The sequence below is a fragment of the Amaranthus tricolor genome, chromosome 9 (assembly GCF_026212465.1).
Source record: "Amaranthus tricolor cultivar Red isolate AtriRed21 chromosome 9, ASM2621246v1, whole genome shotgun sequence".
Taxonomy (NCBI): Eukaryota; Viridiplantae; Streptophyta; class Magnoliopsida; order Caryophyllales; family Amaranthaceae; genus Amaranthus; species Amaranthus tricolor.
This window is the reverse complement of record NC_080055.1, coordinates 22,853,396-22,879,192: the sequence shown is the minus strand read 5'-3', so window position 1 is coordinate 22,879,192 and position 25,797 is coordinate 22,853,396. Positions and strand designations below refer to the sequence as shown.

General features: G+C 33.9%; 2 protein-coding genes and 1 pseudogene across 2 annotated transcripts; 2 read left to right on the top strand and 1 right to left on the bottom strand.

Moving 5' to 3' along the window:
• Positions 1–4,166: 4,166 nt before the first annotated feature.
• LOC130824316 (subtilisin-like protease SBT3) lies at positions 4,167–6,753 on the top strand. The gene has a single exon (XM_057689253.1). It carries the CDS (start codon positions 4,222–4,224, stop codon positions 6,535–6,537), a length of 2,316 nt encoding a protein of 771 aa, XP_057545236.1. The 5' UTR covers positions 4,167–4,221; the 3' UTR covers positions 6,538–6,753.
• A 1,452-nt stretch (positions 6,754–8,205) lies between these two features.
• LOC130824071 (autophagy-related protein 11-like) lies at positions 8,206–16,712 on the top strand (annotated as a pseudogene).
• An 885-nt stretch (positions 16,713–17,597) lies between these two features.
• On the bottom strand, positions 17,598–25,231 carry LOC130823968 (uncharacterized). Its single transcript, XM_057688816.1, has 6 exons — positions 24,924–25,231; positions 20,933–21,211; positions 20,675–20,848; positions 20,414–20,520; positions 19,046–19,380; positions 17,598–18,574 (listed from the first exon to the last, which is right to left on the bottom strand). Exons 1-6 carry the CDS (start codon positions 25,068–25,070, stop codon positions 17,994–17,996), a joined length of 1,623 nt encoding a protein of 540 aa, XP_057544799.1. The 5' UTR covers positions 25,071–25,231; the 3' UTR covers positions 17,598–17,993.
• Between the last annotated feature and the right edge of the window lie 566 nt (positions 25,232–25,797).

The window sequence follows — 25,797 nt, the reverse complement described above, 5'->3', positions numbered from 1 at the left end:
CATCCCCAAAAGTCTTATGCAACCTATCAATACTCTTCCACTCCGGAGAATCAGATGGATGTGTGAGCAAGTGACCTTTCTTCACCCTATCTGCATGCCACCTTAAATTTAACGCATCTTTCTTTATAGAAAACAAGCGCTTGAATCTAGGTATTATTGGAAGATACCACAATACCTTAGCCGGGGGCCCTTTAGCATCCCGAGCCCCTTTACGCTTGTAGCGCGATAACCCACACTTAGGACATTCTTTTAAGTTCTCGTGATACAACACACAATCATTCGGACACGCATGAATCTTCTGGTACTCTAAGCCGAAAGGACACATAAGCTTTTTGGCATAATATGTCGACTTCGGAAGTTCATTTCCCTCATGAAGCATCTCACCTAACGCTTCTAATAACATTGTGAAACTAGCGTCATTCCAATTGAACTTTGACTTAAGGTTGAAAATTGTCAACACTGCTGTTAGTTTGGTGAACTTTGTACATCCAGGGTACAAAGGCTTTTGAGAAGCCTCTGTCAATAAGTCAAAAACACGAGGACGCTTTCCTAACTCATCCTCGACTCCCTCCATCATCTCATCAACACGATCCACATCCTCATCGACATTCTCTTCATCAGTCTCATACTCATCAACATGATCTACTACATCCTCATTGACATCAGCCACATTATTGACGTCCTCAACAACACTTTTCTCTTTGTAAACTCCCTCCTCCCCATGTCAAACCCAAACATGATATTGAGGCCTAAACCCACGTCGAAGTATGTGCTCCCTAAGGATATCAACACTATCTACCTTTGATATATTGCCACAAGTGACACATGGGCAATAAAAACCAACTCCCCCGTTCTAACTTGATGTTCAACCGCAATACTACAAAATTCTAATACGCCATCAATAAATTCTAACGATTCAATGCTTCCATACATCCAAGAACGATCTTTTGTCATCCTAATTAGTATGATTAAATAATTCAAAACAAAATTAATAACAACTTTTTAACATATATACTTATTTATAACAAACATATTTAACCCTAAAAATATGTACTTATTTATATCAAATCTATTTAACCCTAAATATACATACTTCATATTCTAATTCTATACTTTATACTTCAATACTAAGCACTACATTGTAAATAAAATCATATTCTAATTCTAATAGTTAAAGACATAACTATAACAACAAACCACATTTTTAACAAATTACACAAATATTTAACAAACTAATAACATAAACTTGAATAATGTAAAATTCACAAATAATTGATATCTTTAGCACTAAAAAACTAAATTACATGTTAAACAATAAAGATATGAACTTGCAAATTAGTAAAATAAATATAATTACCTTGATTTCGTGGGTTATGTTATCTACAACGAAAAACAAAGAAATAAAATTAGTATACAAACAGTTGCCCTAATTTTCGAGTGTTTTCATGAATATCTTGCAAAACTTAAATGCTTATCAAATTAAAAAGAGAAAAAATACCTTAATTTCGTGGGTTTTGAAGATGAACAAGACCAAAGTATCAAATTTCGAGTTTATGAAAAGTTACAGTCGAGGGTTTATGAATAAGAAGTAGCAGTGAACAAGAAAATGTCGTGGGTTTCAATGGGTTTCAATGAGTTTTTCGAGTGTTTTTCGAGTGAAAAGAAGTAACAAATATGCCGTGGGTTTATGAACCAAGAAGATGAAGAACAGGGTTTGAAGAAACTGTTACAGTGTTTTTCGAGTGTTTTTCAATGGGTTTATGAATCAGTTTGCGAAGAAAGCAGCAGATGATGAAGAATTTATGGGTTTTATAAGAAGATGAAGATGAAGAATGAAGCAGTTTATTGCGAAAATGGTGGGTTTGAGAGAATACAACAGTACGTAGTCGAGTATTTGTGAAATGAAACAGTTTATTTGCTGCGGGCTTAGACAAAAACCGCAGCATTTGAATGAAGCAGTTATGAATTATTTGCTGTGGGCAAATGTAAAACCGCAGCATTTACGTGGCCAAGTGATTATTTGCTGCGGGCACAAGTAAAACCGCAGCAGTTGATTGGTTTTTTTTTTTCAAAATTCTTTTTCCTATTTATTGCTGCGTATATAAAAAACCGCAACAAATGACACGCAGCAGATACATTTTTTTCCACTAGTGTATTTTTATTATTAATTTGTCAAAATGCAATGTCTACGGATACCGCATCTTGATATGAAGTATATTTCATTTAATAATAAATCAAGGAATACTTTGCAATTTTATGATTGATAATAATCAAAGATGTTTTTGTGTGATTGATATATTTGATTCAGTAAAATATTTTAATTTGGTTTTATAGAAATAAATGATTACTCGAAATATATCTTAGGTAAGCCACTATTAGTTTGAAACATATAATTAGGCAAAAATTAAATACTCCTATTAATTATGAATTCAACAACTCTATCTTATTAATATAGTAATTATTAAGAATAAAACATGTATTTAGATTTTTTATGTGGTTGATTTTGTATATCATTCTAAATTGAAAATCATATATTTAGATATTTGTGTGATTGATTTTGTACATCATTTCAAATGATAACAAAAATTCTTATATGAGGCGATATCGCTATAAGACACATTTGATATATATAAGTTATGAACAGTCCAACTATTAAAAGTCTTATATGAACTTAATCCACATTAAAATATTGTAAATTTTTCATTAAAAGAGTAGAATCAAATAATTAAGTATTAAATAAAAAATAATATTTAAAGTAGTTAAAGTAGTGCATACTATTATAGCGTGGACTATGTCCACCCAAGACTTATTCGCCTAAGTTCTAACTAATACAAATAATAAGGAAATCAACTTCTTGTTTTAAAATCATTTCATTAAGAAACAATCTAAAAAATAAATAAATTGATAATCATATCTGCATTAATCATTAATATATTAATATATGCATACTTGATTATCAATTTGGAATGATGTACAAAATCAAATGTTTGCATATTTTTTGTGATTGATTTTGTAATCATTCTAAGTTATATCATATTTACATATTTTTATGTGATTAATTATATTATAGATTCTAGCCATTTTTCAAAGAAAATATAAAATTATTAAATTGCATTAATGTGACACCGGGCGTCAAATGATTTTATTTATATAGTTGTTTTATAGAAGATAAATAAATTAATGTTTGACTTTTTATATGCCAAGTCCTGATCAAAACTTTAACATTGCAATATGGCATATGCCAATATGTAATAGTATAGCACTTTCCATAACATGTCATTACAATCATCTTGAAATTATTATTATTGTTATTATTAGGGTAATGATACTTTACAACCCTTAGGGTCCTAAATAAAAATTAATAAATTTTTTTTATTTATTATAAGTTTTAAATTCAAGAAAAGCTAATTTAGAAATACAAAAATAATTAATATTTTATATAATAGTTTTAATTTCCCAAGAAAGAATAAATGTTAAAATAATTTATTATAATTAAATATCTATGTTTCCAAAGTAAAAATAATATTGAAATATATAAATTAAATACAAAATTCTTTCTTAAAAACAGCCCTTAAAACTGTATATATATCATTTTCCTTATTATTATTATTATTATTATTATTATTATTATTATTATTATTATTATTATTATATTGTAACCAAATGAAATAAAAAATCGCCTTTATTAGCAATTTTAAAAGGCAATAATTAACTCTTCAAAATGTCCACTTATTATAATTATTATTTTGTTGGATGACCAAAGTATCCACTTTGGTGTATGTGGAAAACTTACATGCCAATAAATCACACTTATTGTTTCTTACATCAAGTTTCCAAAATCTTCACCCATTTCTTTAAAATAATATAATTACACAATGTTTGACAAATTACATGCTGTTAATAGAGGTGTCTGAGTCGAGTTTGAATCTGATACCTAGCTTCGGATATTTTGCATATTTATATATTTTGACAATTTGACTTGATTTTACATGCTGGTTATTTCAAATCAGAGTCATAATTGATTTCATTTTTATATGCAGATTATTTCAAATCGAGTCATATTTGTTAGTGGGTCTATTTGGAACAACTATAAGTGGTCACTAGACCACCATCAATCTATAAAAAGCTCATTACCGATTCATTTGCATCGTCTCATATCCCTTCTTCCCCACATGGTTAGATACAAAAACAATCAAAAGCAAAAACACTTTTAAAAGATTAATGTCTTCTCTTTGCATGATTACTTTACAAATAATATGGATTCTTATGAGTCCATTGGTTCATTCACTAAATGAAGAAACTATCCAAAGATCAACCTATATCATCCACATGGATAAATCACTTATGCCTAATGTTTACAATAGCCATCATCATTGGTACACCTCCACCGTTGAATCCCTCGTCGCCGCCCCATCGGACGGCTCAAAATCATCCACTTCTTTTTCTTCACCAAGTATCCTTTATAGTTATGATAATGCCTTACATGGGTTTAGTGCACTACTATCCCAAAATGAGCTTAAAATGCTTGAAAAACACCCTGCTTTTATAATAGCCTATAAAGAAGCTAAGGCTACTCTTGACACCACTAGGACTATTGAATTTCTTTCTCTTAATTCGTTGACGGGCCTTTGGCCCGCCTCGAAGTATGGTGAAGATGTTATTGTTGGTGTTATTGACACTGGAGTATGGCCCGAGAGTCAGAGCTTCAATGACGCCGGGATGGCACCAGTGCCATCCCGGTGGAAAGGTGCATGTAACGGAGGACTAGATTTTAACACTTCATTGTGTAACAAGAAGTTGATAGGGGCAAGATACTTTAACAAAGGTATTTTAGCCTCGCATCCTGAACTTAAGTCAAAACTCAACTCTGCTCGAGACACTGATGGGCATGGGACCCACACGTCATCAACAACAGTAGGAAGCTACGTTGATGATGTGTCTTTTTTTGGATACGCAAAAGGTACAGCTCGAGGGGTAGCCCCACGAGCTAGGGTGGCTATCTATAAGGCTGTGTGGGAGGACGGGTCTTCCCAGACAGCCGATGTACTCGCTGCCATGGACCAAGCATTAGTAGACGGCGTTGATGTCATTTCAATTTCTCTAGGGTTCAACAACTTACCATTGTACCAAAATCCTGTGGCTATAGGCTCATTCGCAGCTATGGAACAGGGAATTCTAGTGTCCTCCTCGGCAGGGAATAATGGCCCACGTTATGGTTCGATCCATAATGACATCCCATGGTCCTTGACAGTGGCAGCAAGCACCATTGATCGACAATTTGCCGGCACTTTACTCCTCGGAAATGGCCTAAAAATGAAGGGTTGGACCTTATTTCCAGCCAATGCAATCATCCAAAAAGTCCCATTAATATACGACAAAAATCTAGCAACATGTAACTCTTCTGACTACCTAACAAAATTAGCTTCAAAAAACATAGTCATATGTGATCATAATGCTACTGATCCCCAAATCATAACTTATCAAATGTCTCAAGTCTCGAGTTCCCAGGTAGCCGGTGCCATATTCATCTCCGACAACCAATTATTCTATGAGGCCGGAGATGTAACATGGCCCGGTATCCTTGTTGATTTGAAGGATGGCCAAAACATTATAGAATATGCAAAAACACATAACAATCCTTGGGTAAGTATGCAATTTCAACAAACATTAGTTGGATCAAATCGTGCACCAATTGCTGCATCTTACACTTCTAGGGGTCCATCTAGCTACTTTCACACCGTGCTAAAGCCAGATTTAATGGCCCCCGGAACACAAGTACTAGCTGCTTATGTTCCCAACATTCAAATTGCTTATATTGGCACAACTATATCACTATCTAGTGAATATGCTTTATTGTCCGGAACATCAATGGCGTGCCCACACGCATCAGGAGTAGCCGCCCTTTTAAGGGCGGCTCATCCTAATTGGAGCCCTTCTGCTATTAAATCCGCATTAATGACTACATCAAACCCATTTGATAACACGGGTAGTGTTATTATGGACAATGGTTTCGTCAATTTGATTGCTTCTCCATTAGTCATGGGTTCGGGTCAGATGGATCCTAACCGTGCACTTGATCCTGGGTTAGTCTATGATTTAGCACCAGTTGACTATGTCAACTTAATGTGCTCGATGAATATGACTAAAAACCAAATTTGGAGCATTGTAAGGTTGAAACACCAAGATTGCTCGACCCCATCAAACGATCTCAACTACCCGTCTTTTATTGCTTACTATGATGTCGATAAAAAAGAAACGGGTACTATGACTTATCATAGGACGCTAACAAATGTTGGAGGTGATCATACGACGAGCTATAAAGCTGTAGTGCGTCCTCCTAAGGGCTTTCGTGTAAAAGTGCATCCAAAAACATTGGTGTTCAAGGGACAAAATGACAAACAAAGCTTTAATTTGACTTTAAAGTATAAGTTTGATCATGATTTGAGGGAAACATTTGGTTCACTTGTGTGGATGGAACATAATGGACATCATAGAGTTAGGAGTCCTATTGTTGTGGCCCCTACATCGTACTTTTAGGGTTCTTTTTGATCAAATTTGTTGCATATAATATCTTAATAAAATTTGTAGCTAAATGAGTTGTTTATATAAAAGTGAAGTAATTTTTGTATCAAAATTAATATTCTAATTTATGAAATAGTGTTAGTAGTACTATTATTACCCCTTAGAAATACCTTCAAATATATAATAGGATGAAAATTAATAAAAATAAATAAAGTGATAAAAAGGTACATTTTATAGAAATGTGGGAGAAATGCGTGAGTGAGATAAAAATGTAAGCTAAGTGTGTCGATAAGAATTAGATAAAAATAGAATTGTTGAAAAAAATAAAAAATTTTACGATTAGTTTTTCTCTGAATATAAGATTATTTAATTAAATACTTAATTAAACTAAATTTGAGTTTTTCTACAAATTCTGATTTGAGACGGTGAGACAATGTTTAAATTCTAAATATTTTAAAAAATAATAAAAATATTTGCTTTCGTACTTAAAATACTCATTTATAATTATTTCATAATCTACATGTCACTTGAATGTTAAAATTGACACTATAATATTAAAACTCTCATTTTATTAAATTTGATCTTCTTGTATTGGATATTAATTATAACACAAAAGCTCAAATGAGACGGGCATGGTAAAATTATTTTTATTGGGTTGGTTCAGTGTACACTTTCGGTCTTAAATTGATCATTTCTAAACTTAAAGTGATCATTCACAAACTTAAAGTCATCATTTATAATTTTAAAGTGACCAATTATAATTGATCCTTTTTTATAGTCTTAAATAACGATTACTTATAAACTTAAAGTGATCACTGAGAAAATAGGCTGATTATATAAACATATCTCATTATGAAACAATCTCGTACAAAACAGGTTAAATATAATACGACTTTTTTTTGTTTTCTTGCGCCTAATCAGCCCAATCAACCAATAACGAGAACAAACCAGCCTTTTAATGCTTAATAAATAAACCCATATCTTTAATTGGGAACTATCTAGCGCATTGGGCTTCTTTCTTCAGCCTACCAAACAACAATAATGACGATTTTTTTTTTTTCAAATTCTTGAGCCGGCCTATAAAGAAAAATATAGAATAAATTACTCGGTAAACATTAAGAATATTATAAGTAGGCATTTACGATATTGTAAGTACTGCACGCTTGGTGGACGTTAAGCTATTGAGGCTATATCACTGTGAGACGACTTAAATTACGTCAGCCCAAACTATTTAAAAAATCACTTTCTGTACATGTGGAAATTTAGTTTTAATTGTTTTTTTTAATGTTTTAGACTAATAGACCTTTTGTATAGACTTGTCTCACGGCGAAATAATCTCACACAAGATGACTTGTTTTTGATTTAATTATTGCAAAAAAATTAGTTAGCAACTACCTATATAATGCAGGACTAATTTTCTTTAATTTTTTTTAGGAGAATATGGTTAGTTATTTCTTTTATTTCTCTTTTATTTTTTTAGACAAATTTTTTTTTATTGAAACGGTATTATCATGAGACATATCTTATACTTGGGTTAAATAGCCTAATAATAAAAATATTTATCTTTTGAATTTCTTGTTTAAGATCGTCCTACCGTAAGACAATCTCATGTAAAAGGAGTTGATTTTTTTATTATTAAATACTTATTGGACTAATCGTATGATTTTGTGTCGTGGTGAGAAACGCAACTGAAAGGCAACGAGCTTTTGGGTGTCATATTGATTTTTTACTCTACTTGTAGCCGAAGTTTCACTATCTCCATTCTCCGCAAAGTGTGGGATTTGTTATTATTTATTCTATTTAATTTATCTTTTGATTTACATCTTTCCGTCTTCTTCTCCCTATTTCCTGAATTTCGTTATCTGTTGGCAGTATTTTCATCATATAAAGATTATTTGACTATGGAATCGGTATTAAATTGACAAATCTATTTATGGGTGTTTTATATTCTAGGTTTGGTTAGTCTTTAATTATTAGGGTTTAATTGATTAAATCTATAATGGGTCTGTTTTTTCCTTAATTTATTTGGTAAATGTTGAGAACTTTGGACAATTTTATGGTGGGGTTTTCTCTACTACTCCGAATTCTGCTTTTTAATACTAATTTAGGTTAGTTTAGCAGTTTTTTGCTTGTGAATTTCCGATGATTGGGTTATTCACAGTGTTCTTTTCTAATCTGCCATTGAAGTTCATAGTTAAGGATAGAATTCAAAACTAATTTTAGTATTTGCTGCTTAAGGTTTCTTCTGTATCTTCTCTGCTTCATTGGGTATCTGATAACTTCTTGAGATGAGCTCGAATGTAACTGATGGGAACATTTATGGGGGAAAGCTTTTGATTCACATTGCTGAAAATTAACATTCATATGAGCTGGATTGCGACAATTCCACTGTTATTAAGACAGTTCAAAGGTCTTTTGAATCAATGGCAGGAATTCAATTCAATGATCAGCTTCTTTTATGTGGAGACATGAAGCTTGAGTCTAATGAGGTTCTTGGGGCATATAAGCTACCTTCTGATGAACAAGAAACGTTTTGTTACAATAAATCAAGATTGCAGCCCAATGCAGAACCTCCTCCGTCTGAACAAAACTACATCCGTGTCGTTCCAGAACCAACTTCACCGTCTTCGAACCATGATCCTCTCCCATTGGACAATGCTGTCGATCCTGCACTCAAGGCATTACTATCATACGAACCGGAATTTCGATGTCATTACCAATTTGGGCATGGCATTTACGCTAGGACTATTGGGAAAATTGAAATCTGTGGGAGGCTTTTGAGAGAACAAAAGGTGCAGGAAAGATCAATAGAGATTTCTAGGTGTAATTTGGATCGATTTTTTAGAATATTAAACCAAAATTACATGGATTTCCTGAAGTGTTATTCGCAGCAGCACCGTGTTCATTCTGATTTGTTGCTGAATTTTGATCGGGATGTTGAAAAGTTAAGGTCTTGTATGCTTATGCCGGGTCTACAAACATCGAATCGAAATTGTTTATTGGATTTAGTAAAAGATGAAAATTTGAGGAAATGGGTTGAGAATTGTAGCTATTTCCATAAGCAATTTGAGAACAAGGTTTTGCAATTAAAACGTGTTTTGAAAGCTGAGGAATGATGTTGAAGATCTGTTTTCAAGAAATCTTCATTTTCAATCAGGGATTTAGAGTTGATGATCGAGGAACAGTATCGCCATGTTAATGAACAGAAGAGTATAATGCAGTCTTTGAGGTAAGTTTTTGGTTGAGTAAGTTAAGTAGTTCTTGAGTTGATGATGGCAATGGCTTTTATACATGTGTTGTGGTTTCTTTTTGCTGCATTATGTTCTTGTGATTTGTTTTTTATTGGGATCTCCTCTTTAATAGATGTCTTGATGATTTTCTTTGATGAATGATTTTAAGCTTGAAGTGTCAAGGAATCAACTCAACCAAAAGTTTAAGTTGATGGTTAATGTCCCATGATATGTTATATACTCTAACATTGCCCCTAATAAGAGCCTTTGGGCTAGAAGTGTGGATGCAGATTTGAACTCGTGACCTCTTGTCACGCTGACTTCTTATGCCATGTCAAGGAGCTATCTTAACCAAAAGTTTAAGTTGATGGTTGATGCCCCGGGATATGATATATACTCTAACATGAAGAATGTTTGTCCAAATATGCAATTTTAAGTTCAATGATGCATGAATAACTCGAACACCGTCATGTAAAGGGGTTAATTTTGATCTATCAGCATTTGATCTCATGCAACTCTTTTATACTATGTTTGGAATGGTGATTTCATTTGAGAATTTAGAAATGACTCAAATTAAGTGTTTGGCAAATAAAAAAAATTCAAATTTGGATTTGAGCCAATTCCATGGTTGTTAAAAATAGTAAAAGTCAAGAGTTTGGGAATGACTTTTCCAAACCTTGTCATTCTTAGATTCTTTATTTATGATTTCATAATTGAAATCTATAATTTGAGATGAAATACTTGTTTTCAAACACAATCTTAATTGATTTTGTTTCTTTTAAACAAGTTTTCTGAATTCTCTTCCTATTGTCTTGGTAGTTTTAAAGAATGAGTCTTTGTAGTTGTTGTGAGTGCCTGGGTTACATATCCATTTTGATGTTTTGTTTTTAGTTCATGTATACAATGTTGTCTCTGGTGGACAGTTGTGATAATAGTTGCCTTTTCCTTTGCAGTAAGGATGTTAGGACTGTTAAGAAACTGGTAGATGATTGTCTATCAAGCCAATTATCCTTTTCTCTGCGTCCTCATGATGCAGTTTCTGCCCTGGGTCCTATGTATGATGTCCATGAAAGAAATCATCTTCCGAAGATGACAGCATGTCAAATTTCAATTTCTGATTTTCTTGATTATTGCAAAGATATAAAGAACAAAATGAACAATTTTGTTCACAATTACATGCAAAAGATTGCATATATTCAACGTACCATTAAGGATGTTCAGTTGCAATTCAATGCTTTCTCAGAGGCAATAAAGCGACGGGAAGTTGTATTTGAGAGCTTAAAGGTGATTCGTGGCATTGGCCCAGCTTTTAGAGCATGTCTTGCGGAAATCGTGAGAAGAAAGGCTTCAATGAAGCTTTACATGGGAATGGCAGGACAATCAGCGGAAAAACTTGCTACGAAGAGAGAAGATGAGGTGAGGAGATGGGAGGAATTTTTGTAGTCTCAAAGCCCATATATACCACGGGATATATTAGCTGTCATGGGATTGTTTGATACTCCTAACCAATGTGATGTCAATATAGTTCCAGTTGACACTAGCTTGCTTGACATCGACATTCGAGATATTGACTTTTATGCTCTTGAGTCCTTGATTGAACCGCCATTCAAAAGCGAGAAATCAGGAACTTCAAGGACCTCAGTTTCTACGTCTAGTAACAGTTCTTATTCGTTGGATGCTGAAGGGAATGCTATTGTTACCCCTGCAAAGTATGCATCTCAGGAGCTTGATATTTGTGACTTGATAGATGTTGCTGGAACAAATAAAATTGAGGTTGAAAACGCAAAGAGAGCTGACCTTGCTTCTGCAATTGCCCGAATGTCTTCATTCTTTCTTGATGTGGATCTTGAATCTCTTGATGAGAGTACGGTAGGTAGCTTGCTAAAGGATACTGCTGAGAAAACAGCTGAAGCATTGCAACAGAAGGATGAGTACATAAAGCATCTTGAATCAATGTTGAAGACCGGACAACAGCAGTGTCAATCCTACGAAAAGCGCATTGAAGAGTTGGCTCAGCAATTGTCTAACCTATATATGCAGACACAGAAGTGTTTGGCTATCAATGAGGCAACTTACTCGAAGCCAGATGATTGCGGGTCTGAAATTCTGGATCAAGTGGAAAGAGATTTGGCTTCTAGACCGAGTGAACTCATGGATGAGATTTCGTGTACATCTAACCCAGCAAATTCGAAGGATGAGCTTTTGCTTAGGATGATGGGAAAAACCCAAGAAGTAGATGAGAACATGACTGACTCTTCTGTAATACAGAATCCTCAATTAGACTCATCGATGATGGATCCACAATGTGATAAGGAAGATAAAGATCGAAACAAGATTCTTGGGCAGCTTGGTGCTATGTCTCCTTATGATGTTGCCACAGGCAATTCTTCAATTGTCTTGCCTTCTGAGGATTCTTGATCCAAGTACACGTGGTGGTTGAAGAAATTACGCACGAATGGGATTTAATATACAAACACAAGGGGATATTCCAAGAAACTGACACGAAGAATAGGTGTAAGAACCGGACTGCCGGACTCCTTAATCACTCAACTCTACGCTTCCTCCTTTGATCTGCAAGGGAGTTAACAGCATCTATGGATAGGGTGATGTATGATCTTGAAGAACACTCAAGATCACGTTCATCAATGAAGGGCAAACTGGCCCTAAGTAACCCAATTGCTAGGCAATTGCAAGGAAAACACTTAGTGAATTCTGAATTTTTATTAATCAAACTTAAACTTTTTACAAGGCTAGGGACATCTATATATAGACGTGAGGGGTGGGGAAAATACCATAAGGATGCTAATGACTCAGATAACTAATCATAACGGTCATTTAAAGCCACGTGCAAAACATGTGCACATTAAAAACATAAAAACAAGCTAAGTATAATCCTGACAGAAGGCTGCTGACTGGGTGACCTTCCACTCACTTTCTTGTGTTCTTCCAAAGGTTGATAATGGTCATTAAGAGTGCTGGTAGCAAGATCCTAGTGTAGAGATTCCATTTCTACCCTTGGTGGCCCCATAGGTCAGGAGGTACGTTCAGAACAAGACTCACAAGGTCAGCTGGTCGTGAGATCAGTTCTGTTTTGTTTTGAAACAGCTGCTGACTGAGCTACCTTCATCCACTCTTCTTGGGTTCTTCCAATGGCTGGTATTAGTATCCTTGAATCATGGTAGATAGATCCAAGTGTAAAGATTCCATTTCTATCCTTAGAATCCTCCAAGGAGTCAAGATACGTTCCTGACACGAAGCCCAAGGTCTGCTATTCGTCAGTTGTTGCTGTGCTCTGCTGTGCTGTAGCTTTGAGTTCTGTTTCTTCCTCTTCTATTCTTGGATCTGCTTCATTGCTTGAATATGAATCATAGCCTTGCTTTGCATCCTTGCTTATTGTACTAGTTATCCTTGAACCATCCCAATATGGTTCAATTCTGCCGACCCAAGTGAGACTACAGCGAAGGCCAATGCTGACCTTGTGCTGGAACTGCAAACTGCACTTGAAGATAAGGCAAACCAACTGACTGAAACTGAAAGTAGGCTTAAATCTGCATTGGAGGATATATCAAAGCTTGGCTTAGAGTTGGAGAATAACAGGAAGCTTCTGGATGAATCACAGGTTCGTATTTGGCTGTTTTTTGAAGCCAGCTTGATTACTGTTTCTCCCCAACTTTTTATCAATACTTCTTATTGGGCTACTCTTCAAGATTCCAATCTGCCTGAATTCAATTTGCTTTAATCATTTCTCCCCCTTTTTTCTTTTTTTTGTTCATAGATGAATTGTGCTCACTTAAAGAACTGTCTGCAGGAAACAAAGCTAGAAGCCCAAACCCACCTTTGTGCTGCTGACAGGAGAGCTTCAGAATATAACAAACTACGTGCATCTTGTGTGAAAATGTGTGGGCTATTAGGAAGACTTAAGTCCTGCGTCAATGCTACTGGAGGATTTACTGGTTTCTCTGATGCTCTGTGTTCCTTGGCTCAATCGCTTTCCAGGTTAGGATAGAATGAGTCTGCTTTTTTCTATTTTAGTTTTTGCTTGTGGTGCCAAATCAATACGACGGTGTCGTCAGTTGATGATCACTACATTTTAAAAGAGTTATTCGATTTGAATTTGCTTGCTGGAATATTACCCTAACAGTCCATTTGGTAGGTGGGTATTAAATGGTAGTAATGGGAATGAAAACACTGTAATCTTGGTTGAAATATCTCTTGGCTACCTTGATGACCATGCTTGTCTAACTTCAATCATTTCATTTTCTTCATAAAATTCATTCCAATGCATTAACATTGTGAGAGGTGGTATTAGGTGGTAATGAAAATTTGCTAACAAATTTTTTTTTTTTTTTGTGATCAAAGTTTCATCGCCATGGTAATGACATGGAACTTTTGATGAAATTTTACGCTATAAATCATTCGCATTACCACCATTTAGTATCACTAACAAAATGGGCCGTAGAATCTTATATCTCATTGCATTATCCAGTTCCGCAAGTGACGGTGAAGATGATGGCACTGCTGAGTTCCGTGCATGTATTAGAGTCCTTGCTGATAGAGTTGCTATTTTGTTGAGGCATCGTGCTGAGCTGCTTGATAGGAGTGCAAAGGCTGAAGCTGCAACTAAGCAGCTCTTAACGGATTCGGAAGAGAGAAAAGAATTAGTCAAAACATTATACACAAAGCATCAACTTGAGAAACAGGTATTCTTCTGATCTTGTTTGTTCTATCACAACAACCTTTATCATTGATTCACTCCGTCTTGCGCTAAAATCTTTCTTACATTAAGTTATGTTTGGTTTGTTCAAAATCTGACCTTTATTCATAGAGAATGCTTATTATTCACGCATAAAAACAAGGACTATATTAGACTGTTAGATACATTCTTTTATAATCTAATGATAATGATTAGTAATTGCTTAATTGCTGCCCAAAATATATCCAATTAAAAACAAAAGGAAATTTTTTTTACTATTTATGTGGTACAGTTTCTGTGGGATGAGAGATCTGGTATACAAAGCCATATTTTGTAAAAATGGTTTAAGGGCTTGTTGGGTATGATGGTTTGGGCCTTGAAACGGGATGATTTAACCCAGTCCATTCTGACCTGTTTGGTTTTCCATGTCGATAACTGACTTCTTTTCCTGATGGTGAACCCAATCCACATCTAAATGTTACCACTCAATTTACAGAGGAAACATCAACTGTTTCCTTTTATCGCTTTCTCCTCTCAGCTCTTGTAACCAACAACCCATGTTACTCAGACTCTTCAATTTATTTAACGTACCCGTGTCCGATCCTTGATGCTCGGACATTGGTATGGCACTTAGACATTTCATTTTAGGCATAAAATTGAATATTTAGACGTATCCGACACTCGGACACGTACCAGTATCCAACATCAGTATCCGAGTCCAAGTAACATAGCCAACAACTATATCAAATGCCCCCCTCCATACTCGACCTCGACCCCAGCGAATTCTTGTCATCCCCATGAGACTCACCGATAGACCCACTTGGCCGATCCAATTTTGCAGCTAACTCACCAGTTCGTCTGATTAAGTCTCTGTTAACTAATCTGCTAAATAATGAATGTTCCCGATGATGTCACCTCTTGAACCACCAGTGCTCTTCCGCCCTATACATGAAACCACGGTTTGAAGTAGCTCCATCCTCCCATTCGAATCCTATTTGACTTGTTTGACATGTAAGCTGAGTTGAAGATGAGTTCTTTCGTGGGCTTATTAATGGAGAACAATAATACAAATTTCTTTTATTTCTTGGTTTTTATATGCTAATTTCTAATGGTCATGGTATGCAATCAAGAACTTTAAGCTTTCTCGAATTGTTATGCAATGGCGTAGAAAATGATTGATATGCGAAGTTCTCGTTTATAGAATGTTGGATTTGTCCATGTTGGAGTTGCTCCAACGTTCGTAATTTTCAAATTATAAAAATTAAACTTGCTTAAATTAAAATAACCAGTTTAAATCTTGTGACGGAGAGTTAATTACTGATATCTCCTGTTTCCGTATGATTAACTATTCTATTTTCCAACAGGCAAACAAGGAAAAAATTTCTTTTTGTTGTTTTGAAGTCCATGAGATTGCAGCCTTCGTCTTGAATTCATCCGGGCATTATGAGGCCATAAGCCGGAACTGCCCCAACTATTTCCTCTCGCCAGAATCTGTGGCCTTGTTCACCGATCATCTTCCTACTCGCCCAGCCTATATCATCGGACAGATTGTCCACATTGAACGACATGTTGTGAAACTCCTACCTGATGCGCAGAGACCTGAGCGTAACACTGGAGGGGATCAAACCAATTGCTCGACATCATCATACGATATCTTAGCGAGTTGTCTTCCTGTGGGATGTGAATACTTCGTCATAACTGTTGCTATGCTACCTGATACAACCATTCATTCGTCGCTGTCTTCCTGATCTTTGGCATCAATCATAGAAATTTAAAAATAAAAAGAAAAAGTGAAAAAGAAAGAGAAAATTGTAAATTATATATTATATAGAAGGAAAATTTAATTTTAAAAATCGCACCTTTTGCTCGTTGTCTTTTAAAAATCCCACCTTTTGATTATTTTTCAAAAAATCGACCTTTATACTTTGTTTTATTTTAAAAATCCGACCTTTTGATTCTTAAATTTATTTACTTCTGAATTTTGCAAGTAACTTAATGAGGTCAGTACTTTAAAAGAAAACGCAGTACAAAGGTTGAATTTTTAGAAAATAATCAAAATGTGAGATTTTAAAAGATAACGAACAAAAAGTGAGATTTTTAAAATTAAATTTTCCTATATAGAACTATGAAGTATATGAAACTTTAAACATTCAAATCCTTCTTATTTGGAGCCTCCTGTACAGCTGAATGATTTCGTTCGTGAAAAGTTGTAATGCTGTTAAGTGTCACTATAGGTGATTAAAGCCAACCACTCAAGTAAATTTCATGAAAATTAAATTTATTAAATTTTATAATCAAATTTGAGATTATTGTTTTTTGCACAAAAATATTTTTAATTTTTATATGAAAATTTTATCGGCTACTCTTGTGAGAGATCTCAAAACAAGAAGTCTATATTCTTTTTTTCTCTTTAATTTGTAATAAATAGGCTATTTAGCCCATATATCTAATGTGTCTTTCTGAGATACTGTCTCTCACAACAATTTGTGAAATTTTATAAATTTTTCAGATCATTTGGTATTTATAAATTTTTTAAATATTTTATTTATTAGTTATTGTAATGACCAATTATTAAAATTAAATATTGTAATCTTTAAAGAAAAAATTAGAAGATTGTAATGCTAACCACTAGACTTACCCGTCAATCACACTACTAACAATTATTCCAAAAATTGTATTTTAAAATGCTCTAAGCATTGATACATTTAGATGAAGATCAGAGCTGATTTTGAGCATGAGTAAGGCGTTTGTTCGCATAATGTTCGATTGCACAATGCTCTCTAAATTTAGGAGCCTCGATTATTAGTTGACATTAGCATACATTGCATTTTCATTAGTAAAATTATTTATTTTTAGACCCAAAAAAATACTCTCTCCTATTTGCCTAATTTGTCTCATTTGACTTTTTATCATTTTTTAGATGGTCAAATGGGACCATATTTGAAAGAAAAAAGTAGAGTATTTTTAAATTTTAATAAGGGTAAAGTGGAGTTAGTAGGAGTAAAGGTGTGAAAAGGGTAGGTATAGTAAGAGTAAATTGGTAAAGTTAACACTCAAAATAGAAATGAAACATTTAAGGTGACTTGACCAAATAAAAAAATGAGACACTTGGGGTGAATAGAAGATAGTATATGCTTAAAATTTATAGTGTATTTTTGCAACGGTAAAGATACTAAAGAAATTAATTGAAGAGTTATCATATAAAGATGTACAAACTTTCATATCCAGCAGTCACAAAGGAAAAAATACAAGAAAAATTCAGACCTTTTTACACCGGGAAACCCAACAATGGATACAGAGAGAAAAGCTACACTTTAAATTTGCAGATCATAAACTTGAGAAAAAAGCTATAAATTATCCCTTGTATGGTTCCTCTCTGTACAGTTTTGGATTGAGATTCATCATTAAACCAAATTTCTGAATCTCAATAATTTTACAAGGTACATATACAATACAACAATCTGAAATTCTATTTCCAAAACAGCAATTGTGTCAAACCACGAAGAGAAATCATGTCGTCAAGTATCATTAACGTCTTCTCCTCCTGTCTATCGTGCTTGATTATCCCCGTCTTCAGAAATGTCAAACAAGAACTTTGGTAGTGAAGCAATCCGAGGAAGATGAAGGAGCAAATCCCCAAAAGAATCGATTCTCGGCATGCTCGGTGCTTGCTTGTACCCATCTCTAACAGAATCTTCGGGGGCAATTGTGTCACCTTTATTTGTACTGTGATCCAGTAACTCAAGTTCATGTTTATCAGTTACATTCTTTTCCTCTTCCGTCATTTCAAAAGTCTGAACAGGGGTGCCATCTTTCTGAAGAAGGGAACACAAAGAGTTGACCCTCGACATTAAGGATTTCTCGTCAGAGCATGTTGTAAATTGGAAGTCACCTAGTAGGTGTTGCGCAATATCTTCAAGCATTTTACGGGATTCAGAACAGTTTTCTGTGAACTCTGGATTCTCGGAACCCATTTGTTCTGAAATGCAGTTACCAATATGATTCACAAGGTCGGTCATTGACATGGATGGGCGTATTCCTTGCATTATTAGCTGTTCAACGCTTTTCGACCCCTTCAGTTTACTTGATTGGCTGCTTGTACTAACTTCCATTACAGGCATATCCATCACTGAAATTAAAAAAAATGTTGATTAGCAAGTTTAACGACAGAGCACATAATGAGTTTCATAAGCTTAATCCACGTCTAGGACAGTCAAAACAGAGCAGGAGTAAGAAAAATCCAATCAGAAGTACATCATTTTTATAGAATAAATTTATGATACATAAGGGAAAAGGTGACCTAATTATGCTGCCACAAATGCATCACAGTGAATTAAAAAGTATACCAAAGTAGCTCATTAAAATATGCTGCTGATTTTCCAAAATCATTAGTTTGATCAGAGTTCTCATAGTATAGGTTTGAAAATTTGTGTAAAGATTCTAAAAGCAAAATCCAATCGACCTTTTGCTATCTCAAGCAATCTACAATAACACCAATCAATTTTGTTGGATCACCAATATAAAAAAAACACGAGTCTTAAGCAATGGTGCCATAAAATTATATACAAACATCGCAAAGAAAAGCAACATAAGTAGATACCTGAGCTAGGGGAAGTAGCTTCACGAGACAAATTTTCAGACGGTCCATGAAGTGTATCATCTTGTTTGATTGAGATAGAAGATGATGGGGATACAGAAGGTGTTCCAACATCCTCAAAAATTGAGATGCTAGGCCCCCTGCTGGTTTCTCTTTGATCTAAGCCATGATTTTTGGATTCATTTGAGGCATCAAAAGCAGAAGAGTGGGATTCAAAGTAGGGAGAATTTAAAATTATTTCTGGTTGTCGGCTCAGGAAATTAAGACGCATATCACACTGAATTAATTTCTCAAAATGCTTGTTTAATAGACCATTTGGCACTTGCAAGAAATGTTTCCTGCAATGTTACAGTGATAATAAAATTTTTTTAGGAGCTTCACTAGCTGGGAGATGAAAACCAAATAAATGCATCACATAAATAGAGCAACACAAAAATAAGGAGTATAGTGTAAAACCGAAACTGCAGTTCATTTTAGAAAAAAATAACAAAACAAAAAAAAAACTAAAATCAGAATAAGCTGGTTAGTCAGATTGCCTGTAGGGACTTGTCACACTGAGCAACCAGAATATCAGAAATTAATTCACTAGCGAAAGTGTTACTTAATAGTGTTACTATTCATAAGACGCACAAAAGCAAAATGCTGAATGGTCGAATCAAAATTTTGTAGCACAGTAAAACATAAAGATTTGGCTTGAATAGTTGAATTTCTGCATATACTACTTAAGAACCATACTGGTCTACTAGGTTGGTCCCCATGAAGATAATCAATTCACGATTATAACGTTATCTATTCAACTCAGTATGAACTCTAATAACTTCAGTAAGTCTTACTGATTAAATGCTCTCTCATACTAGCCATCACAAAACAGCATACCATAGTGAGGCCAGAACCTCTAAGAATGGTATTACTGTCTTCATGATGCCTAAACCAAAATGGCATAAGCATAAGCACAAGCACAACAAGATTTATGTTGCCAGAAGAGCCCAAATCCAAATTTGAGTATTCAATACCCAACACTAGTTATCTTGCATCACCAAACAACTTATTTTGTTTCATTTTCCTTGAAGTCTATTTTACCTTTTGCCTCTTTTGATTCAGATTTTCAACATAAATAAACCAACTCAACAACTACCTCAAGTTAATAAAGAGTCACCTCCAGTAATGCTTAACAGGCAATGAAAGAAAAGCTTAACTAAGCATCTAATTCTGTAGCAAAAGATCCATCGCAAAATGTTTATTTCTACAACTAGAATAACTAGTACTATTGTATAACAGTATTGAAATTTGAGAAGCTGAATCATGATCCTCCAAACAGATTTATCAAATAAATGGACCTAAAATGCAAATTGAGGCCACATATAGACTAACCTATGTAAGCTAGCCTGTCCGTTAGTAAAATCTGCTGTAGCCTGCCAGAGTGTATGCTTTCTTGGCTGAGGATTTGTCTCTCTGAAGAACAGAGGTTGACGTGCCAGCTGCATAAGAGTGAAAACAAACCCTTCTTTTAGAATTTAAAAAAATCTATAAACAAAAAAGAGGTTGAGTAAGGCTGACAGCTACCTAGAATTCACAAATAAGAATACTACTATCTAAAATAAATAGGCAAATTCATGGAGCACGATAGCATACCACTACAACCAAGTTTGCAGGAGCATCATCCGGAAAGTCTGCTTTCAATCCCATGATATCAGACCACTGGATTTCAATTTTGCTCTTTAGGCCTCCCTCAAGAATTTCCCAAACAAGCTTATGCTTGGCAAAGTAACATTTTGCAACTAGATCCCCTTCATAGCGAGAAGTATACTGCCAGAAAAAATAATTTTCAGCTACTTCCAACTTACATTAAGAGAACCCGTATACTCATAGAGAAAAAGCAAATTCATTTACCTCCCAAGAGCCAATCTTTAATATGGAAGCAGGAAAATTTGAAGCCTTAAGCTTATCTGTAGCAGTAGGAGCACTGCTTTTAAGGTTACTTTTTTCCCGTGATTTGGAATCATCACTGGGTGCGGATCCCAAAGTAGAAGACTTCCCTTGGGAGAGTCTCATTTCGATTAGCTCAAGGAGTGACGGGCTTTTTCTCAGGCGCAAACCCAATGGACTAGGCTCCTCAAGGGGATTGTAATGTGAAAGGGGGACTGGAGATTGATTATTTCCCGAAGAGAACTGCAGGCGATTAAAGACAGTGAAAATAAGATACAACAGTTAGATTTCAGACAGAAATCCAAAATAAAAGCACTCTAAAAGCAAACATTTATGCAAGATATTTAGGCATATCACGAAACTGCTCAATGACCAAAGGAGTGAACTGACTGAATGTTCTTCAGTGACTGATATGAAGATTTTTATCAACCGAGGCCACCAAGTCGGAAAAATCAATGGTATCATAATGTATAAACATGAATGATTCTCAGTTGTTTAAGGCTCCATGGTGTGTTAACATAAATAATTCTCAACATGCTTTCTATGCATTCCCGATTCCTGTTCTCCCTTGCTTATATACTATCTTTGTTTTCTACTCTATTCATAAATCTTGGTTTGACTTTTGTTAGTGAACTACAGTTAAGTAAAAATATAACCATGCCTTTCGGATCAACGCTTTGGCATTGTCATTACCTTGATATGAGAAAAATGATGGGACAGTTTGTTGTCTTCCTTTTATCCTATCCTTATAAATTAATTTTGCATTCTATACTAGATGTTCAAATGGTAGTTTCAAAAAGCATATCTACATAAATTGACTTAAACTTAGGAGTAATTGAAACGTTGATTGGCATTGAATTCAGCAAAACCCATACTATAACCTCACTTTCAACACAATTCCACAATACAAATATTTTAATGTAGACCCATTGGAGTAGTAATTTTACAGTTGACACATTTGAGTAGCTAATACTTGATGTTAGTGTGATCGTCATCATGGCCATAGTTTGACCTACTGTCACATGATTCACTAATCTCCTTGCAAATCGCGAATCAAAAAAAGTGAATCATGGTAAGCTTTAGGCTATTTTATGGTTATTTTGAGCGAATCGCGAATCCAAAAAAAATAACTGGCGAATCATGTAACACTAGTTTGACCATAATCTATAAATCAAGATATTTCCAAACGCAATAACTACAACAAGTTCATTCCCTTTCACTTTAAATTCGAAATAATATATGTTATTGATCTACGAACAAAAAATCCATGGATCCAACACATGTTTATGAAGGCTCAAAGTGCACCAATCATCAGTTTGGCGCAATCTTAAAAATAAAAAATGCTATGGATAAATCATGCTTCAAATACAAAATAGCGCCACATTTTTCAATACATTAGGTGCAATTCACAGAAAACGCCTCACCCAGGTGTTTTAAAGACCAAGGAACCCATGTCTTGCGTAACTAGTAGTTTCAATTCAAAAGCCAATCATGAATCGACAACAATACATGAACACCAGAAAAAATAAACCATTACCACATCCACTACAATGTTTTCCATAAAATACTCAAATATGCTATCCCTATTCAATATTCAAAGCACTAGAGCTTAAATTCATGTCAACAAATTAAAAAAAAAAAAAAAACAAGCCCATGAAGAATACCCATGTCTAATACTTACAAATGAGAATTATTTCTAGTTTCTACCAGAGTCCAACAAAGCGAACAATAAACCAACATGGTGATTAACTTAAGATAGACATAAGTGGCTATATTTGAAGAAAATATTTTGCGGCATTAGTTAACTCTTATCCTTGTCTAAATTCCATTATTAAACTTTCCTAAGTTTCAATACATAGACACAAGCATGTTTGAAAATTAATTTTTCATATATATATATATATATATATATATATATATATATATATATATATAGGGTTAAGTTCCAGTGAGAACCAAGCTTATATGAGAACCGTGAGAACCAATCTCCGATAAAAATGTGTTACTTTTTCACAGAAAATGTGTTACTTTTGGACAAAAAAATGTTACTTTTGTTTTTAAAAAAATTTGGTACTTTTTCAGCAAAAAAGTGTTACTTTCAAAAAAAACTTAAATACAAAGTAACACATTTTTTTCAAAAAGTAACACCTTTTATGTTTAAAGTAACACCTTATTGTGAGTTTTTTTCAGAAGTTTTGTTTTCTTAAAGTAACACTTTTTTGCCTAAAAGTATCATCTTTGTTCTCAAAAAAAACACTTTTTTGCCTAAAAATAACACCTTTTTAGTAAAAAGTAACAATTTTTCATTAGGTAGATTGGTTCTGACGGTTCTCATATAAGGATGGTTCTCACTTGAACTTCTTCATATATATATATATATATATATATATATATATATATATATATATGGGTGTGGGTATGGGTGCGCACGTGTTACTATCGCCATCTTCCACAATCACTTCTATCCATTGTTTGTAGGATTAATTTTTTTTAATAGAGAGATGTTATTTTGAAAATATGGTGTCTGATTTTGAATTTGAATTTGAATTTTCTTGACCCTATGGCTTCGAATTTGAATTTATCTATTCCAAAAAAAGGGTATGCACCTAGGTCTAACTAAACCTAACACAAACAAAATGTGAACCATGTCCATCCTCTTTCAACATCCAATTAGTAGAAACATGATCGCAGAACTTTTCGCTAACTAGTTTTATTCTATTTAAGGATCTTAATCATAAAATAAACACTATCATTTATATTAGTACATATAGCAAGCCGGTCTCTAACAAAATAAGAACGCTTACTCATGTCGACCAATGAAAACCTTCAACCAATTAATACCAGCAATAAGTAAGAATAACCATTAATACAAAACTAGGGCATCGGCCAACCCAAGGATAATGTTGTTTCTTACTTTACCCTATGATGAACCAGAAATACTATTCAACATAATATAAAGAGAGTAACATATATTGATTAGTATTTAGTTAATTGATTAGATTTGGATTTGATGTTTGTGAAATGGGTGAAAAGCTATATATTGATTAGTAAAGCTATCCTCAAACATTTTTGGGCCATTGTAATGAAAAAAGGTCAAGTTTGTAAAATGGGTGCATACCTATTACTTGTAGAAAAGAGAAGCTATCCTCAAACATTTCATCTGCGAATGTTCTAGATCAAAAAAGGCATATTGAGGGATGGGTTGGGTGGTATTTAGTGCTTACAGGAAGCAGGTTCTCTAGTAAGGCTTACAAAATGAATCTATGCCGTTTGACTAAAAGAGTCTAGAGAGGAGATTTTCAGCTTACAACAAGCAAGTTTCTCCAAGACATTGTTTCATTATGGGTTAATGGTTCATGAAAGATTAACTACATAAGATACTCTTGAAATAAGGTATTATTAGTGACCCTGTGAGTGTGACTGGGTTGTGTGCAGGGGCAGCCCATGATGAATAAAAGTTTGGCTCAAAGCATGGTGCAAAAACAAGAGCGCACCACCGTATCGTGACTGTATTATAAAAGTTTTCAAGTTTAACACGACCGATATATAGGTCGCATTGTATAGCAAATGTATATTTTAATTTTTATACATCAAGTTTACAACACAAAAGATCAATCAACCTTTATATGAATTTCTTTCTCCATTTTTAAACCCAGAAATCCAAAAACACAAGCTAACATGTAATATATCAACAATCACAAAGCTCGTAAATTAACTTAATTACCCTCAAAGACCAAAGTAAATCCAAATCTAAGCATTATTCAACAATCATATCCAATAAAAATAGCAAACAAGAATATTCATATAACTATAACACTCGACCTAAAACGTTCAGCTTACAGTTTACTAAATCAAAAATCCACAAATAAGCTTCACAATCTACCCTAACTACTAAAAACAAACATCCTTCAAATCAACAAAACATAACAATTATAAAAAAAAAAAAAGGATTAACCTGATTAAGAGACGAAGATTTCTTCTGCTTCTTATTGAAAGGCCCATGTTCATCATCTAAAGAGTCCTCGATCTCCAACTTCACCGTACTATTTTCTTCAACAATCGACGACCGTTGACAATCCTTGGAATTCGAGAAATCCATCATTTAAAAGTATTTAAGCAGAATTATAGCCGGAAAACTCAAAAATCCAAATCACAAATTCGAAATTTCGAAGAAATATATTTTGTCAAGATTGAAAAATTAGGTGAAGACAATCTGGAAACCCTAGAAAATTTTTATACATGAATAAAGGTGGCGTTGTCCATCACGGAAAGTCAGGTGGGTAGGGGTATAATTGGCATTCCAAGAAATATTTATCGGTGGTGATTGGCACGTGTGAAAATTGGTCCTAAGATGAATTTTTTAGTTCTTTCGTTCTAATATATTTGTTATGTTACGATTATTAACATTATTTATTATTTATGTTTATTTTATGTTTTGAAATATAATTAAAGTGAGATTTTGTTTAAATTGTCTAATTACATAATTTATAATATATAAATATTTTATAATTATAGATATATATAATTTAATATATAGATCATCAAAATACTTTCAAAACATTAAATTGCGTAAAAATCAAATCTATTAAATATGATGAAATAGAAAATCAGTAAATGGATAACGTGTGGGACCTGAATTGTTTTGAGATTTGAGAGGAAATATTTATGTGACAAATGACAAAACAGTCATTTAGTTGTCATGGTTGGATAAATGGAAACAAAGTGGATATGGAATTTTCTTTAAGCTTATTTGGTTTAGTATAAATTTTATTTTAAAAGTTGAAGGAATCTATTTGGGTTGGATACTAACTTGGATGAGTTGGCATTTA

What these genes read in the sequence shown, in the direction of transcription:
- LOC130823968 (XM_057688816.1), bottom strand. Translation starts at nt 25,070, where the DNA reads ATGATGGATTTCTCGAATTCCAAGGATTGTCAACGGTCGTCGATTGTT. An exon ending in AATCTTCGTCTCTTAATCAG is followed by an intron (nt 21,212 to 24,923) that starts GTTAATCCTTTT and finishes AATCGCCTGCAG; the next exon opens with TTCTCTTCGGGAAATAATCA. An exon ending in CTGCAAACTTGGTTGTAGTG is followed by an intron (nt 20,521 to 20,674) that starts GTATGCTATCGT and finishes ACTCTTATGCAG; the next exon opens with CTGGCACGTCAACCTCTGTT.
- LOC130824316 (XM_057689253.1), top strand. Translation starts at nt 4,222, where the DNA reads ATGTCTTCTCTTTGCATGATTACTTTACAAATAATATGGATTCTTATG.